Raw genomic sequence first — 17,621 nt, 5'->3', positions numbered from 1 at the left:
TAAACCGTAAAACTTTAAATACACCGTGATATTATTTTAAAAACATAAATGAATAACAATAATATAATAAGTAAATTTACTTACTAATGTGTTACAGAATTTTGGTCTTCCAGGACCTGCGCCTGCTCCAAATGATTCCTTACGTTCTAGACAACTGCACTACGTAGGGTGTTAAATAACACTGCTCGCACACTATAGTAGTGCACTTCATGCTCAATAGTGTCCCGTTTGGAACGGAGCCGTTGTGTGTTGATTTTTTTTTTCTTCCAGCATGGCTGCGAAAAGCAAGCGGCGGCCCAAGAAGGCTAAAAAAATTGAACAAGATGAAGTAGACACGGTTGAGAACGACATCGACGAAGCAGGGAATGATGAAGGCGAGAAGGGGGAGGATGGGGAGGATGAATTTACCCTGGATGATGTGCTGCGTTTGGGAGGCACAAAGGTAAAGCTCAGGGTTTGATCACTAGCTCTCTGTCCCCACGTGGAAAGCTGGAAAGTGCGCAGTTCAGTGATAATAATCACTATATTGTGTATATACACTGTATATTCTTCTAATCAATTACAATAACGTACATCGAAAATGTATTTCTTTTTGTATCCAGACATTTATTAGGAAATGATTAATATGCACAAATATTGTACCAACTTAGATATTGTATCATTCCACCCTTTAAAAGTGAAAAATTTTCATTCAGAATGGAAAAAAAAAATCACAATTCAAACAATAAATGTGTAAAAAAGAGAGGGAGAGAGAAAGAGATGACAAATATTTTATATACAAGTGTGTTTGAAAATATAAACATGAAGAAGAATCTAGGAAGTGACGTTAGTGTCTTTCAGTTTCCACACAAACAGGAAGTTTCCAGTTGCCAAAAGTCCTTCATCACCTGTCCAAGCAATTATTAAACGCCAGTCAATAATAAATAATATAACATATTGATTTCTTATATATAAACATACAGCTTTTAGTCTACCAGGATCCCAGCCTCTCCTTTTTGCCCCCTCTTACTTACTAAAGAAACTCCCTTACAGCGTCACAATTCGCCTGCTTATACTATACTAAAAGTATGTACTCCTATTACGAAGAGAAAGTACATACTTTTGAGCGCAAAATAGTACGCACGTACTGGGACATACGAACACGTCATGTGATTAAAGAGAGCGTTGCTATCTAGTTACGCACACTCTCACCATACACACTCCTTGTTACAGTTCGGCTTTTCTTCATTCATTCATTCATTCGTTATTCCTTATATAATTGATACTCTATAACTTAATCTACCGTTCCCTTGATGTTTATATTCCCACATTTCATATACACCTCTCTAAAATGTGTCCTTGAATTTGGTGAAGGAAGCCGTCACAAAGCTCACCCTCCCTCGTGTAAGGAGTTGTGGGCGATTATTAGCTGAAAAAGTGTCCACAGAACCACACTTCGTAAATCTACAGCAAATAGTAGACCTTTTGGGATACTCGTGTCGACACACTGCGATTTGGGACACGCTAATTCTAATCTCGGATACTATTTAGGACGGATAGTGGGCGAATTGGGACATGGGACTTGTTTTCTCCACAGCTGCACTAACGATAGGTTGTTATGGCAGTTTCTGCATACTTTTATTTCCAATACGGTGCAGTACACAAATGTAGTTAAACCCTACTTGTGTTTCGGTTTATTAACAGGCAGACTACGTCATGCTTACTGCAGTTGATGACAGTACTGAGCTGTTAAATGGTGGAAAGAAAGGTGCTATTGATGATTTGGAGGACGGTGAGCTAGAAGAGTTCATAACCAAACTGGGGATCCGGTCCTACTCGGACCAGCAGGTTATTGAGGGTGATGACGAGGATGAGCCTGAAGGAGAAGAAGGGAAATGCTCCACATCCAGTGCGGAAAAGAAGAGCAAGAAAAAAGAAGCCTCTAATGTGGTCTCCAGCAAGACACCTGAAACCAAGCAAGAAGCTGAGACAAAGAAGAGCGAGGCCAAAAAAACAAGCAAAAAAGCCAAGCAAAAAGAGGCCGACCTTTTTGAGTTTTACCCCCGGCAGGTTCTGTTGGTCAAACCCGGAGGAAAATGGTACGATGTAGACTACACGTCTGAGACTAGCACTTCTCCTCAGGACAAATCACTGGTTGCTAAGTACAAGGCTTTGGCTCAGAAGCTGCTGGAGGCGGAAACAAATCTTTACAGAAACAAGAAAAACCTACAGAAAGGAGCAAACACGGTCTGGATGAAGAGCGTCGTCTCGACTGGGACTCTGCCGGACCGGATGGCGGCCATGACCGTGCTCATCCAGGACGCTCCTGTGCACAGTCTGGAGCACATCGAGAACCTGATCGTTATGATGAGGAAGAAAGGAGGTCGTAGGCAAGGCCACATGGCTGTGGACACACTTAAGGAGCTGCTGTTGTCCGATCTGCTCCCAGAGAATCGTAAGCTCCAGACTTTCTTTCAGCGCCCGTTCGACAAGCTGGAGGAGCGCGCGAGTGGAAACCGAGACGTCCGAGACCGGCGCCTTGTCCTCTGGTACTTCGAGCACCTTCTCAAGCTCCAGCTGGCTGAGTTTGTAACAGCTCTTGACGCTTTGGCTCACGATTCTGTCCTGGCCACCAAAACAAAAGCTCTGACCACGGCTCATGAGCTGCTCTGCAACCAGCCCGAGCAGGAAAGAGCCCTGCTGATGCATGTCGTAAACAAACTGGGAGATCCTGAGTACAAAATCGCCTCTAAGGCCTCGTATCTGCTGGAGACGCTACTCCGTAAACACCCCTTGATGAAATCGGTGGTGTGCACCGAAGTAGAGCGTCTGATGTTCAGACCCAACATAAGTGCCAAGGCTCAGTATTACGCCGCCTGCTTCCTCAACCAGGTGGTGCTGAGCCACGACGAGACCGAGCTTGCCACCAAACTCATCACTGTCTACTTCAGCTTCTTCCGTCTCTGCATTAAGAAGAAGGAGGTGGAGTCTAAGATGCTGGGCGCTCTGCTGAGCGGTGTGAACAGGGCCTATCCGTACACCAAGGCCGGAGATGAGGCGGTCCGGGAGCAGCTGGACACGCTGTTTAAAGTGGTGCACCTGGTAAAGTTCAGCACAGCTGTGCAAGCTCTCATGCTGCTCTTCCAGGTTATGGATTCTCAGCAGAGTGTGTCGGATCGCTACTACGTCGCTCTTTACAAGTAAGTGCCAGTGGGAGGCTTCGGATTTTATTTAGACTTAATCGAACATGTTTAGGTAATCACCAGAGGATGACTACTTTTAAGACTTTTCTGCAATACTAACTCTAGACTTGTTCCCAAATATATTCCCAAATAATGTCTGATGAGCAGGGGTGGATAAATCAGTAGCCCAGGTGTATAGATTACATATCCTGACTATTACTTTTTGCCCGTATGTATGTGGAGCTCTGAAAACACTGAGCAAAATGAAGTGCAGCATAATAACACTGTCGTGGATTTTGATGGTTGGAAAAAAAAAAAAACCTCAAATAATGATCTTTTGTGCGTGTCGGGAAGATAAAGCACCACAGCTCCTATGGATACAGTACAATGAATAAATTAACCGTCCATGTATTTTATAATCACTGGGTATGTCTTTTCTACAGGAAGCTGTTGGATCCTGGCCTGTCAGTAAGCTCGAGGCAGAGCATGTTCCTCAACCTGCTGTACAAGTCTCTGAAAGCCGACATCGTCTTGCGCCGCGTGAAGGCCTTCGTAAAGAGGCTTCTGCAGGTGAGCTGTGATCAGAGCCCGACGTTCGCCTGCGGAGCGCTCTTCCTCGTATCCGAGGTCATGAAGGCCAAACCTGGCCTTAAGCTCCTCCTACAAGAAGGGGTAAGACATCGTTTAGGTGTCCAGGTATTATTCTGTTCCTGAACCTGTGCACTCATTAACATGTATAATAACTCATCAGGATGAGGAGGAGGAGAAATTTCAGGACCTTCGAGAAGATGATGATGAAGAAGAAAGGTTTGTGGATGCGGATAAAATTGAAGAGGGCCAGAGCGTAAAGCCTCAGCAGAACAAACCAGCTGCATCATGGGTACATCACCAAAACTTTGAAGGTAACTGTGATATGACTTATCATGCTGTGATTTATTATTATTATTATTTTTCTTTTTGTTTGTTTCCCTACATTCACTGTTTCTTACTTTTTAGATTCTAAGATTCTCATTCTTTTATAAAGTGTTGTGTACCTCTTTGTATTTTAACTTCCCAACATTGAGTACTCTGAAGAGTGTAAAACAGGAGAGTTAAGAAAAATGTAAAATGTTGGTTTTATAGGCAGTGGCACAAATTAGACTAACCAAAAAAAAAAAAGAATAGTGGCCAGTTTCCATATTGTACTTTTTAAGTTTTTGGTTAAACATGTTAAAAACTAGGTAGACAGTTATTTTATTGATTGTGTAATAGTACTATAGACATAATGGCAAGGCAACCATAAGATAGAATTAAATATATCAGACAGTATCAAACAGTTTGACATCATGTTAATAAATAGGTCGAGCTTATGGATTAACAAACACAGGAACCAAATGTTAGCCAAAGGTTCACTCTGTGATCCGGGGTCCCTCGCCTTAATATTTGCTGTACGATTCGTGGTCCCTCGCCATACGATTCGGGGTTCCACGCCTTATGATTTGCCGTACGATTCCCCGTCCCTCGCCGTACGATTCCCCATCCCTCGTTGTCCCTCGCTGCATCACCGTCACCCTCTGTATGATTCAGTGTCTCTTGCTGTATGATATTGCACTTTTTCCAGGTCTTGATTTCTCCAAGACCAACTAATCTTTTTTTTTTTTTTCCCTTCTGAGTCAGGTTTAATATATTTATCTTGGTCTTGTTTGGAAAACTGTGTTTCTTGTGCAGGTCGTAAGGATATGCAGATGTATGACCCCATTCACAGAAACCCTTTATACTGTGGAGCGAATCACAGCACACTCTGGGAGCTGCAGAAGGTGAGAAACTTGCAAGTCACGATGGTCAATAAAACCTGAAAGAACCTAACTAGTTCCTTATTGGTTAATGGGTGGTCGGTATGAGCCTGTAAAAAGCACAAGGGATGCTCCGTTTCGATGTTCCAGATTATGTTGCAACCATTACACTTTATTACATAAAGTTCTGTACATTTCTCATTGTTTAAACTGATGTACTGTATCAGTGCATGATGGGAAACTCTTGGTTACCAGATGAAAGCTTGGGACTTTTCTCAAAATGGCTCTTGGGAAATTTATGAATGAAATGTTTTAATTCTTGTAAATGAATCAGGTGAATTGATTCATGGCCAAGGATGAATCATGAAGAGTCTTGAAGCTAATCGTATTTTTACAGCACGTACAACATTGAGTGCTGAATCTATCAAAATTATATAAATAATTTTTTTTAAAAAAAAGCTTGTTTCTCTTAAAAGTGGTGTTCCCAAGAATCAAATTAGTAAAATGAGTCATTAAGCTCATATTTAAAAGAAAACCTGGTGATGTCGGCATTGCCTTTCTTGACTATGTATGTTTTTCTTGTAGCTCGCTGATCATTTCCACCCCTCTGTTGCTCTGTTCGCAAAAACCATCTTGCAGGTGGGTATTTCCATGAAGTGATGTCATAGTCAATATGATCATATATTGTTTTTATTAGTACACACTTTATTATTATTTTTTGTCATTTTTTTATCGTATGTGATCAGGGAGAACACATCCAGTACACAGGGGATCCTCTGCAGGACTTCACACTCATCAGGTTCTTGGATCGGTTTGTATTCAGAAACCCCAAACAAGTGAAGGGCAAACGTAAGTAGAATATTTTAACATGCCCTATAACTGCTGACATGAAAACACAGACGGACGTTGTTGAAATGTGCGTCATATCCCTGGTTTGTCTTCCGTCTCAGAAAACACAGACGCGACTGTAATGCAGCCGAAGCACAAACAAAGCATGAATAACATCCGCTCGTTACCTGGTGAGTGTCTCTGCTGCCTGGAAATACCAAAATATAAAATATTCGTGGGTTTTAATAGGAGTGTGCCTTTTCTTTTATCCCCCCCCGATTTACAGTAAACTGTGAGGAGTATCTGGCCAAAGAGGAAGCTCAGATCCCTGTGGATGAGGTGTTCTTCTACAGGTGTGTGTGTAATATATTAATTATTATTACTTTAAATACTCTGCCAAATACCATCCGCATTTCATGTTCACGAACAAACACTACTCGTTCACATCTAAGCTTCCACACTCTTTCGCTCCAATTCTCAGGTTCTTTAAGAAGAGGGAAAGGGAGAAGTCATTAAAGAAGCCTCGTGGAGATGACGCGGAGAGCGTGGAGGATGTGGATGACGACGAGTTTGAGCAACTGCTCGGTAAGTCAGCAGGAGGAAACGCAACCTTTTAGGCTCAAAAGCTACACTGTAATCCTAGTATCAGATTCTATGTGGCACATAAACTTCAAACTTTGAACATTTCAATTTTTACTATAATGAAATTTGATTATATAATAATACTTAAACTAAGTATAAACTTCATATTGGAATGTGTTCTCAAAGCCAGAGCTCTTCTTAACCCACATGACTACAGTTTTTGTAGATCATTTGTATTTGTTTGTATATATTTGTATACTGTTTTAAATGAAAAGCGGAGAACGCTGACATCAGCGATGAATGAATTCAGTACAATGTTTTCACTACGCTTCTAGACACTTTTGAGGGCGATAGCTTCTTCACGGAATTCAAAGATGATGACCTGGACTTTGCTGGGTAAGTGACCGCTAGCTGGTTTTCTGCATATTACAGTAACTATTGGACCATTTGCATACTTGACATTATTCAATCATCAGTGAGAAATCATATATAGGAAGTTGGGCTGCACAATCTCGATCTCGATTAGGATTTTGACTGCCCACGATTACATAAACATGATCGGCTGCAATGTTAACGTTTAAAGTTCATCCTCCGCTCATAGAAAACTCTGCTGCAGATCAAATCAAGCACTTCCTAAACTTACAGCCAGTCACCATAGAGCGGCAGGGATGACGTCATTTTTTAACACCGAAACCCGGACACGAGTTAGCATTTAAGCCCTTCCGGTTGCATCCCAAATCAATGTTTTTTTTAATGGGATTTTGGTTAAAAGCCTGAGATGCAACGCGAATTTTCAGTGAAAGGAGTGGAGCGTGTACATTTTGAGACGTTGTCCAGTTTTCATGTTCATAGAACATGGCTTTCTTATTAAGGGTGAAAGTGTAGGGGCTGTTACGCCATTGTCTGAAGGTAATTATCATTTAATAGAAGTGTCCTGGAAATCCTGGGAAAGTCACTTCATTTTCCAGACCTGGAAAAGATTTGGAAAGTGATTAAAATGTTATCATCGCACTTTACAGTAGCTAATTTTGGTTTAGCTTTATGGGAACAAGATGCACATGGTGGTTTAGGGGTTAAATCACATGGTGATTTTAAAGGATAAGATGAAATGAATCAGTACCGCTTTTCTAAATGGTGTAAATGTTTACAATATTGTGGCAAATGGAAAGTTTATTCACTAAAAATGCAGACGTGTGTGTGTGTATGTATGTATGTATGTATGTATGTGTGTGTGTGTGTATATATATATATATATATATATATATATAATATAAAATTATATTATATTATATATTACAGCAATGTAAAGAGCAGCAGCAAAAAAGGCAAGAAGTCAGAGGAGGTGTCTGATTCAGACCTGGATGATGAGCTGGATGACGAGGAGATCTCTCTGGGAAGCATGGACGAGGAAGACTTCGGAGACGAGCTGGAGGAAGACGGTGGTGCTTTTATGGACCCGGGCGGAGACGATAATGATGATGAAGGTGTGTGTGTGTGTGTGTGTGTGTGTAATGCACAATGTCAGCTCAGAAGTTCATGTAGTCTGTCTATTTCACTTGCACTGAAGAAATACGATGCATTTTACAGTAGCAGAGCTTGAGGGTGATGAAGATACCGTCTTTCATACGTGTTCACCCGCCTTAAACTTTTCCATATTTTGTAGTAAATATGTTTAACATTTGAAGGTGCATTTGTAACTGCATCTGGCTGCAAATCTTCTAGGATAAATCTCTGTCGACTTTGTAAATCTGGATCTTGATCTCTTTGACCATATGTCTTGGAATAGTAATTGGATGGAGGACAGTGATTTTTCGGGTATTTCCACACATTTTCAGTTAGATTGAGTTCTGTTCTTTGACTTGGCCATTCCAACACATACAGGTTCTGGTTTTGTGTAGCTTTGCCGGTATGTTTAGGGACCTTGTGCTGTTGCAAACTAACCCTCTGGACCAGTCTCAAGTCTCTTGCGAGTATCGCTGTTCCTGCTGATGAAAAGCACATAATGATGCTACCACCACCATGCTTCAGGGTAGGGTGTGTGTTCTCAGCTTGTTGAGCAGAATTGAGTTTCTGCCAAATGTAGCCAAGTGTTTGTGGCCAGGCTAAAACGTTCACTGTCTGTCTATTCTGACCAGAGATTATTTTTCCACATTTAACGAGTCTACTAGACACTTGATTTCATATGTCTCCCGATCCCCAAAATTATGGTGGCCCCCTTGAAAAACCTCAGGGGGTGTGAATACTTATGCAATGCATTGTATTATTATTTTTATTATTATTATTATTATTATTATTATTATTATTATCTATTCAGTTGATGTATAGTTGATGATTAGTTATTGCTGTGTTTAGACTTTGATGAGGACATGGATAAGCCACCAGAGGTCAGCACAGGAGGCAAAAAAGGCAAGAGGAAGTCATCAGAGCATTTAGATTTTGCTGGATCTTTTGGTAAGCTGATTTTTATTTTTATTTATTATTATTATTATTATTATTATTATTATTTAAAAATATCTTCAGATTTTCACCTCAGTCTACATTTCTTTCTTTTAACAATGAAAGAAATCATCATAATGTACTACAAAATTATGATAATTTTTTTAATTAAGCTACATAATTTTTTACATGCCACTGAATATCTGAGATGCTTACATAAGTATGAGAAAATAAAGTGGGTCAATTGTTTATAATTGTTTTTATGATATTTACAATCATTCCAAGGTCTCAACCTTTAGTAATGACTAATCACGTCTTCTTTGTGGGATGGTTTTTAACTAAGATCAATAACTTTTTTTTTTAAGCATGTTCCAGAACAAAAATAAATCAATTCCAGTTTTGTGAATCAAAAAGTTGAGTTTGTAATTAGGGCTGCAACTAACGATTATTTTCATAATCGATTAGATGGCCGATTATTTTTTCTATTAATCGGATGGGGGCGGGGGGGTGGGTGCAAACTTTCATGTTAGTAAAAAAACTAATGTGTTCCATTTGAGACGATATTACCTTTCTAAAATCCATACACTAGACCAGTGGTTCTCAACCTTTTGTGAGCTCTGGACCCCTAGAATATTTCGAACAATCCACAAGGACCCCCTCTCTCCACAACAGTTATAGCCTATATATTAAACAGTCATTTCTATATATGTTACTTTAATTGATTAATATTTAACATTAATTATATTAACATGAAATGTTTTGATTCAATTTTAAAGATTTTCTTTTTTACATTTTATTGTTGGTGTGACATTTAATTTGACTCTCTGAATGATCTTTTCTTTATTTTATCCATCAATATATTAATTAGTTTTTGCAGCTCTATTTGTAATATTCGAGAGAACAGAAAGAGCGGACATCAAAAAACGTTAACGCAACATTGTGTCTTCATGATGAACATTTGCTTCTCCAGGTTCCAAACCAAGCAAGAAGAAAAGGAAAGGAAAGATGGATGAGACAGGCATTTTTGCAGCAGCTGAGGAGGTAAGTCAGCTCTGTGTCCACATTTTCTTAGCTAGTTAACTGGAAATGTATTTTTGTTTGCCATTTCCCTGCTTTAACTCACTTCACTAGTATGACTTATGGAATATTGTTCTGTTTTTAATAGAAAATTTTGTGTAAATTCTATTTGAAGACTGTATTCTCAGTTCTGATTGGTGGATTATTACAAGCAGTCTAAAGTGTGTTGTTCTTATCCCACAGCAGTTTGCCAATGATTGCAATGTTTAATTTATTAATGTGCGACATGTTGCACATTTTAACAGTTTACACTTAGATTTAATGTTGTAGAACATCCATGGGACTGAGTAGTCGTTAAATAGTTGTTAAATAAATGTCTACCGGAAAAAACGGAAGCCATCCATCATTATTAATTGTGTTTTAATGATTAATGTCTCTCCTCATTTTCAGTTTGGAGATTTGCTGGATGAAAATGCAGACATCACGTTTGACACCACTGGCATGAATGCAATGGCTAACAAAGACAAAGCCAGTGAGTGATGTACACATTTTTGTGTGTATTTTTACACAAAGAGGAACAAACAGTCAGGTTACAGATTGAAAATTATTTAATTTTATTCATTTGGCTAGATGCCAGCCAGATCCCTCCACAATGGTGAAGCTACAAACTGTTGTGTATAAATAAATCACTGACACTGATCATTGACCACAACATTCATATGTTCTGGAAAAAGTCAGGGCGCAGTCTCTTAACGCAGTCTGTGCTTCTGCTTCTCATCTTCAGGTGTCAAACAGCTGAAATGGGAGGTGCAGCGTGATGACTGGATCCAGGGACGTGACGTAAAGACGCTTAGGAGGAAGAAGGCCATGTTCAAAAAGAGGAAACCGTTTGAGAAACACAGACCAGGCAAAAAGACTGCAGGCAGGAAGAAGTGATGATTCTTGTCATCTTTTTGTCTCTGTCCATCTATTCCTGCCTAGTAGACCACACGTCCCGATCGGCTTCCCGGATGCCGTAGTTTCCGGCCCATTCGTTGGACTTGTAATAAACTGAGAGAGAGAGAGAGATTCGGTTTGTAGTCATTGCCATGTGTTGGTGGCAAATATTTCTGGTGTACATGTTAAAAAAAAAAAAAAAAAAAAAAAAGCATTTTGTAATAAATGTAATTTTACCATTTGTTTATGCATAGTATTTAAAAAAAAAAAAAAAAAATTTAGCACTTTATCGTGCATACTCAGGGTGCATTCCCGCATCACGCCCAGATTTGCGGAGATAGGCTCTGGATCAGGGGTGTCCAATCTTATCCGGAAAGGGCCAGTGTGGGAGCAGGTTTTCATTCCATCCAAGCAGAAGCCTCGCCTGAGTCTATTGAAAGCCAAGATCAGCTGATTAAACAGGTGGAATCAGGTGTGGCTCTTGCTTGGTTGGAATGAAAACCTGCACCCACACCGGCCCTTTCCGGATAAGATTGGACGCCCTTGCTCTGGATCCACCTCAAAGTGCTTGAAGATGAATGGATGAAATCCAAACATTACACCTGATCTATATGAACAAACGGCCAATAAAACTTCCAAATCACTAACATGATCCAGACCATGAAGTACTACGGTTCCTGACTTTAGTCTCCTTGTTATAAGTGGTGTGAAGTAGTTTTTCTGACCCCAAATACACATCCATCATGGACCTAGCCTAAACTGAACAGAATTGTGTACTTTTCATCAGCATGATAATGGTGTTAAACTGAACATATCAGGACTGATCAAGCCAGAAATCAGGAATTATAAACCTCTGAAAAGAAAAAATTATATAATTAAAGCAATTTATACACTATATGGACAAAAATATGTAGACACCTGACCATCACACCCATATGTGGTACCCACTGGAAGTGCACAATATATACAGAATGTCTTTGTATGCTGGAGCATTACAATTTCCCTTCACTGGAACAAAGAGACCCAAACCTGTTCCAGCATGACAATACACCTGTGCACAAAGCGATCTCCATGAAGACATGGTATATACAGTCCTCTCTGGAAGTATTGGACCGGCAATGTCTATAACCTGAAGACATTTGGGTTTGAGATCAAATATGAAGATCAGAATTTCAGCTTCCATTTCCTGATATGAACACAGAGAAATGCGTCCAATCTAATCAGGAGGAACTTCGGCACGCAGCAAGACAATGACCCAAAATGCACTGGCAACTCAACAAAGTACTTTACCAGGGTGAAAAAGTGGAAGGTTTTAGACTGGCCAAGTCAATCACCAGCCCTTAACCCAATGTGAGTATAAATTTCAGCCCCTGATTAGAGCCCCTCCAGTGTAGAGCACAAACAAAAGAATTGGCCTTGCTTTTCCGAAGGAAGGGATTATATGCATACAAATAAAACAAATTTTATCTGTTTTTATAAAAATATCTGTTAAAAACATAGGCTACATAAAACAACCATTACAATTCGACACCTCCACTAACAAGTCTAGTTCTTTAACACTTTTGACCTTGCTGTGACCTTGTCCCCTGTTTGGATCAGTTCATCTGCTGGCTACAATGATAAAGGACTCAAAATTGGATGAACTTTCCATTTACCTTCCAGAACTGAGGGAAAGCGTTTGTTCATCGTGCATCTGAAATCTGGGAGTTAGAAAGAAAAGAAAGAGACAATCATGAGCATCTGAATTCACCTGACTCCAATCATGATGTACCAAAAGTGTTTACGTGGGAAGAGTAAAGCCGTCACCTCGGCTCGTGTTCATTCTGTAATAGAGCCCGTAAGCTGCAAACACACCAACCACCTCCAGAAAGAGCACTCCTTTAAAGACCTTCCTGGCCACTGGTTCCATAGTTTTGGGGGCCATCTATAATGGAGAGAGGACGATTTCATTGAACACATCACAGTATGTATGCAACATAACCTGGCTAAAGAAAATCCAGCTTGCTCTGATCAGCTAAAACTGGAGGTCTCTGACGTCTCTGCCAGCTGATAAATCCATCCTGGTACATGGACACAGATTCTGAAGAGTGCTACACTGTAGACAAACTATTTTAAAGACAATAACACAAACATTTATTGATTAGTTTAGACCACCATACTGAAAAAACCCCAATAGAAACCCTCACAGAGTTTGTACTGGTTATATTGTATGGGAATTGTATTGGTTTTAATGGAAACTGTTCCTACTGTTGGTGGCATGTTATGTCTAGTGGACACTATTAAGAAACTATGTCCTTAATACATCCTATTACTTAATGGAAATGGGATCCATTTGGTAATGGGTTTAATCGTTAACAGTGGATGGGTTGTAATAGTATTTGTAGTGGAAACCATTAGAAATATTGTGACGGTTTCTTTTGATTTTTCCAGCAAGGAAGTGGTAAGAACACTGAAAAGAACTGGCCAGTTAAGTAAAGATGGATTACCAGTTTGGGCAGCTGGTCAGACCAAACTATTTGTTTATTTATTTATTTTTAGCAGGGAGTTAACAGCTATTTTTACTGCCTCATAGTGGTCATTTGGTGTAACGTCACCATTTTGTGACTTAAATAAATGTGATAAAATAATCCAGTTGTCTTGGCCTGATCCTGGAGTAACACGTTTGAGAGTTTTTCCTGCTTTAACACACTCAATAAGGGTCTGTTTGTGAATTATGTGATTAGTTATATTCGATATAAACAAGAACATATGCAGGGCAGACTGAAACATACAAACAAGACCTAAATACCTTCTCTTATTTGTTATTTGGCTACATGACCCTAGTATTTCTATTTTGGGAACAAATGTTTCTCTAAAATAGTCGTCGCTAGTTATATCGAAAGACTCACCTTGGTGGATTTGCCCAATGCCGCACACGTTATTTCTTCCCCACCTGTATTCCGACTAATCCCGCCTCCTACACTCGGATTGGCTAGCCTGTTCCTAGAACACGCTTCTGATTTGACAGTTAAACTATTATCCAATCGTTGCATACACCGGAAGACTAAGCATTTCTGAGTATAGGTGGGACCAAAAAAAAAAAAAAAAGCGCGACATAAAATGTGCTTCCGGACTACGGAAGCCTCATTGAGGCAAACATGTTTCGAAACCCCTGCTTCAGTAGCTACAATAAATTTCTTCTGAAGTCGATCACTATCTTTCAGTTAAGGAATAAAACATGACTAGGGCTGTTGTTGGGGGTAAAATACCCCTTAATTCAATTAGTTCAAGTCTGTACTATATGTTAAGAGAGAGAAAGATACTTTAGGGTTGATTTAGGACCTTCATTAATGGCAGAAAAACAAATAGTTGCGCTAACTCCACTAACCTCAAGCACAAAATGTTAGAGTTTTATTTTTACTACTATTTTTACAGAAATATTAACGGGTATATTAAGGTACACAGTGTGGTACATTGAAGATTGCGCTTCCTGAGACACAGGCACATACTGTTACTTGCCATGGAAAACATGGGAACTTTAAACAATATTGTGATGTCATGTCAGTACTGTGCAAAAGTCTTAAGCACCCTTATTGAATTTTTTAAATAAAACTTTGTTATAAATGTTTTATTTTATGACTTCTACATTATTGAGTCGGTACAAAAACATTTTAGATTTGGATAGAAATAATTTTATTCACATTTACAGACAGAGAAATTGCAGAAAAATTACAATTCACAATATTACAATTAAATTATTTTATTAAATTACTGTATTAAATCATCTGAATCTATGGATAAATGTGAGCCTATTTGTGAAGGTCTATTAACTTAATGTATTAACTATGTATAATGGAGAGATCACCCCATGCTTGGTTTGAACTCTGGGATCCAAGGATCCAAGACAAGATCCCAACTGCAGAGCAAGCCAAACCGCAAGGATAAACTAAACGACATATTAGACAATATAGTATATCTTTAAATAGCGATATATATATATATATATATATATATATATATATATATATATATATATATATATATATATATATATATATATATATATATATATATCCATTTTAAAATATAAAAATCCGTTCTAAATAAAAACAAGATAAGAAAATGAACAGAATTTTGCTCATATATTCAATGCAGAGCTGTGCATGTGGCCCAGTTTACATTTCCTCACATTCAAAGTGGACGTTCAAACAAAATAAACCTTTAATATGTTCCTGGTGTATGTAGGGAACATTACACACACAATATTTTGTGTATGAGATCATTCTAAAGTGATTTGTTTATATTTAATTCAGTTGTTAAACGTCTTTTGCAGTTATTGGTTCATGGACTTGGCTTTTAATACTGTGAGAGAAAGAGCAGTCCAGCAGGGGGCGCCTTAAACAATGTTTTTTTGTTTTGTTTTGTTTTGTTTTTTGTTTTGTTTTTAAGTACAGCAAATTGTTTAGCTAATTACAATATACTTAAGTTAAATCATTAGGGACACTATTACAAATATTTTCACATGTTAAGAAATGTGCTGGAAATAAAAGCAGTTGATTATGAGAGGAAGTTTCTTTTTTTGCTGAGTTTGTGTATATGTCTGTGTGTGGCTGATGTATGTGTGTGAGTTACAGGAAGGGTTAAATGCCCCCAACCAAGCCACTGTTTCTTCTCGGCTAACCCATTGTGTTTTGTATGAGGGAGGCCGTGAAGGTGTGTTTGTCTGTAGCTGCAGGAGGCTGATGGGACACTAATCTGAAGGGCGGTTATGCCGGGCTCCCTTCAACGGCTGCCCTGTTATCTGTCGGCTTGTAAAAGCCAGATTTATAGGGCACTTGTAGGGGTGTGCTTGGGTAAATAAACACAGACTGGCTTTGTCACTGATCTGCTGGCTGACTTCAGCATTTCAGCTCAGGACCTCACACTGTTTCTCTTTAAGCCGCGAGACATCCATGAGAATAGACATGGATGCAATGGAATACACACCGTCTGATTGGCTGATCCTCGAAAAAGTCACACACTTTCAGTAACTGCTTTATCCTGATCAGAGTCACAGTGGCTCTGAAGCCTTTCCCGGGATCACTGGGTGAGAGGCGGGAATATACAATAGGTGGGACACAAGTCCATCACAATACACAATACACACAAACACATTCAAACATTCCTTTATCTTAGCCAATGTGGCATGTTTTAGAGGTGTGAAAAAGCTGAGAACCCACGAGAAACCCACACGGACATGGGGACAACATGCACGATACCCCACACAGACCCAAACCCGTTAGGATTGAACCTGCCTTCGCTACCCACTGTGTCATTCTTTCAATAAAGTTAATAAGGTATCAATGAGTCTAGAGAGGAAAACTGACTGGGCTCTCTGGGTTGGTGGGATAGAATACAGTACAATCTTTTCCCTGTCAATCACAGTTACACTACCAATCATGGGCATCCTTAAGCTCACATACTGTATGTGGAAGAGGGCAGATAGCACTTTTCCTCTGAGTGTGTTATGCTTCCCTGTGATGCAGCATGAGCAGCAGTTCGAAAGGATGTGGTTGGCTGACTCCATGTGTCTCGAAGGAAGTACAGTATATGTTAGATTTCACCCTAACCAGGCGGTAGCTGTTGAATGGTATGGGAAAGCTGGTTTGTGAGAATTGGCGGGTGACCAAATTGGGAGAAAAAATATGTGCCAGACTATCCATAAATTTTCACTAGAATGCAAAGTACTGAAGTCTAAATGCCCTAATCTCTCTGCTCACGCTCTGTGTTCACCTACTACTACTACTATTATTATTATTATTATTATTATTATTATTATTATTATTATTATTATTATTTAAAACCTGTTAATCTATATTTGGTTTTCATATATGACCTTTTCTCTTCTACCCTATCAACAGTCCGAGCAAACCTGACCACCAGGCTAGTTCATATTTATATATAATTAAAAATTAAACTATGTTCATCATCTGTTTTCAGTGTTTCAGATAAAAATATTTTGGATAAAATTTTAATAAAGGTCTCATTCTCTCACGTTGATACATTGATGAGTTGCAAACGTCTGTGAGCTACTGTCACTGGTCAGTCATGCAGTAGTAATTATTAATCAGCTATCACACATCTCCTGTAGGATTACTATCATTTGTTAATCATTTAATCATTAAATATTTGAATATCTGATCCTTCACAATGATCTCAGCCACTCAGTGTGTATCCAGATGAATTACGGAACTCATATAATCCAGGGAAAATTGTTTTTCCAAATAATGCAGGCCAATCTTTAAGCATATCACAAATAGGTTGCAAGACATATCATAACCATAATATGGAGCAATACATTAAAAAATATATAGTCATTAAATAAATTACTTTAAATTATCTTATTAGTCACAGGGTTCAGGGATTCCTCAGCCAATCCATATTTTTTATCACTTACTTCCCAACACACAAGAGTCAGCTAATCAGCTGTTTTATAACAGTGTGTCCCAATCTTGGTCCTGGAGATTCCCTGCATTGCAAATTTGAATGTTTTTCTACTTGAACACACTCCTGTTAACTCTATAAATGGAATGCGAGTTTAGTAATGTGCTTTGGAAACAGGAAAAACCCTCAAATGTAGAGGGCACATACAGTTGGGGTCGTAAGTTTATATTCTCTTTGCAGAATGTGCAAAATGTTAATAATTTAAAAAAAAAAGAAGGATCATAAAAATTGCATTTAGTTTTTTATTTTGTTCTGCCCTGAATAAGCTTTATCTCATAACAGATGTTTACATATAGCCCACAACACACAGTAATAATCAAATTTACACAAATGAACCAGTTCAAAAGTTTACACACGCTTGATTCTTAATACTGTGTGTCGTTTCCTGGATGATCAACGACTGTGTTTATGTTTTGTGAGAGTTCTT

The 17,621-nt window shown here is 38.9% G+C and overlaps 2 protein-coding genes across 2 annotated transcripts; one reads left to right on the top strand and one right to left on the bottom strand.

Annotated features, from left to right (window-relative positions):
- The first annotated feature begins 235 nt into the window (after positions 1–235).
- cebpz (CCAAT enhancer binding protein zeta) lies at positions 236–12,652 on the top strand. Its single transcript, XM_017456319.3, has 16 exons — positions 236–442; positions 1,684–3,179; positions 3,605–3,833; positions 3,913–4,063; positions 4,869–4,957; positions 5,519–5,572; positions 5,680–5,782; positions 5,884–5,952; positions 6,048–6,114; positions 6,243–6,346; positions 6,679–6,739; positions 7,643–7,827; positions 8,696–8,794; positions 9,750–9,820; positions 10,247–10,328; positions 10,581–12,652. Exons 1-16 carry the CDS (start codon positions 272–274, stop codon positions 10,730–10,732), a joined length of 3,183 nt encoding a protein of 1,060 aa, XP_017311808.1. The 5' UTR covers positions 236–271; the 3' UTR covers positions 10,733–12,652.
- On the bottom strand, positions 10,387–13,779 carry LOC108258054 (protein CEBPZOS). The gene is made up of 4 exons (XM_017456320.2): positions 13,621–13,779; positions 12,539–12,656; positions 12,388–12,432; positions 10,387–10,846 (listed from the first exon to the last, which is right to left on the bottom strand). The coding sequence occupies exons 1-4, from the start codon at positions 13,762–13,764 to the stop codon at positions 10,764–10,766; spliced, it is 390 nt and encodes a 129-aa protein (XP_017311809.1). The 5' UTR covers positions 13,765–13,779; the 3' UTR covers positions 10,387–10,763.
- Positions 13,780–17,621: the final 3,842 nt, after the last annotated feature.

Source organism: Ictalurus punctatus, chromosome 25 (assembly GCF_001660625.3).
Source record: "Ictalurus punctatus breed USDA103 chromosome 25, Coco_2.0, whole genome shotgun sequence".
In the NCBI taxonomy this organism is placed as follows: domain Eukaryota; kingdom Metazoa; phylum Chordata; class Actinopteri; order Siluriformes; family Ictaluridae; genus Ictalurus; species Ictalurus punctatus.
Note: the sequence above shows the minus strand (reverse complement) of the source record. Positions and strands in the feature narration are given on the sequence as shown.

Coding starts and splice junctions, on each gene's coding strand:
- cebpz (XM_017456319.3), top strand. CDS start 272: ATGGCTGCGAAAAGCAAGCGGCGGCCCAAGAAGGCTAAAAAAATTGAA. Junction 3,180..3,604: donor TACTACGTCGCTCTTTACAA/GTAAGTGCCAGT, acceptor TCTTTTCTACAG/GAAGCTGTTGGATCCTGGCC. Junction 5,573..5,679: donor TCGCAAAAACCATCTTGCAG/GTGGGTATTTCC, acceptor GTATGTGATCAG/GGAGAACACATCCAGTACAC.
- LOC108258054 (XM_017456320.2), bottom strand. CDS start 13,764: ATGCAACGATTGGATAATAGTTTAACTGTCAAATCAGAAGCGTGTTCT. Junction 12,657..13,620: donor CATTGGGCAAATCCACCAAG/GTGAGTCTTTCG, acceptor TCTCCATTATAG/ATGGCCCCCAAAACTATGGA. Junction 12,433..12,538: donor CAGAATGAACACGAGCCGAG/GTGACGGCTTTA, acceptor TCTAACTCCCAG/ATTTCAGATGCACGATGAAC.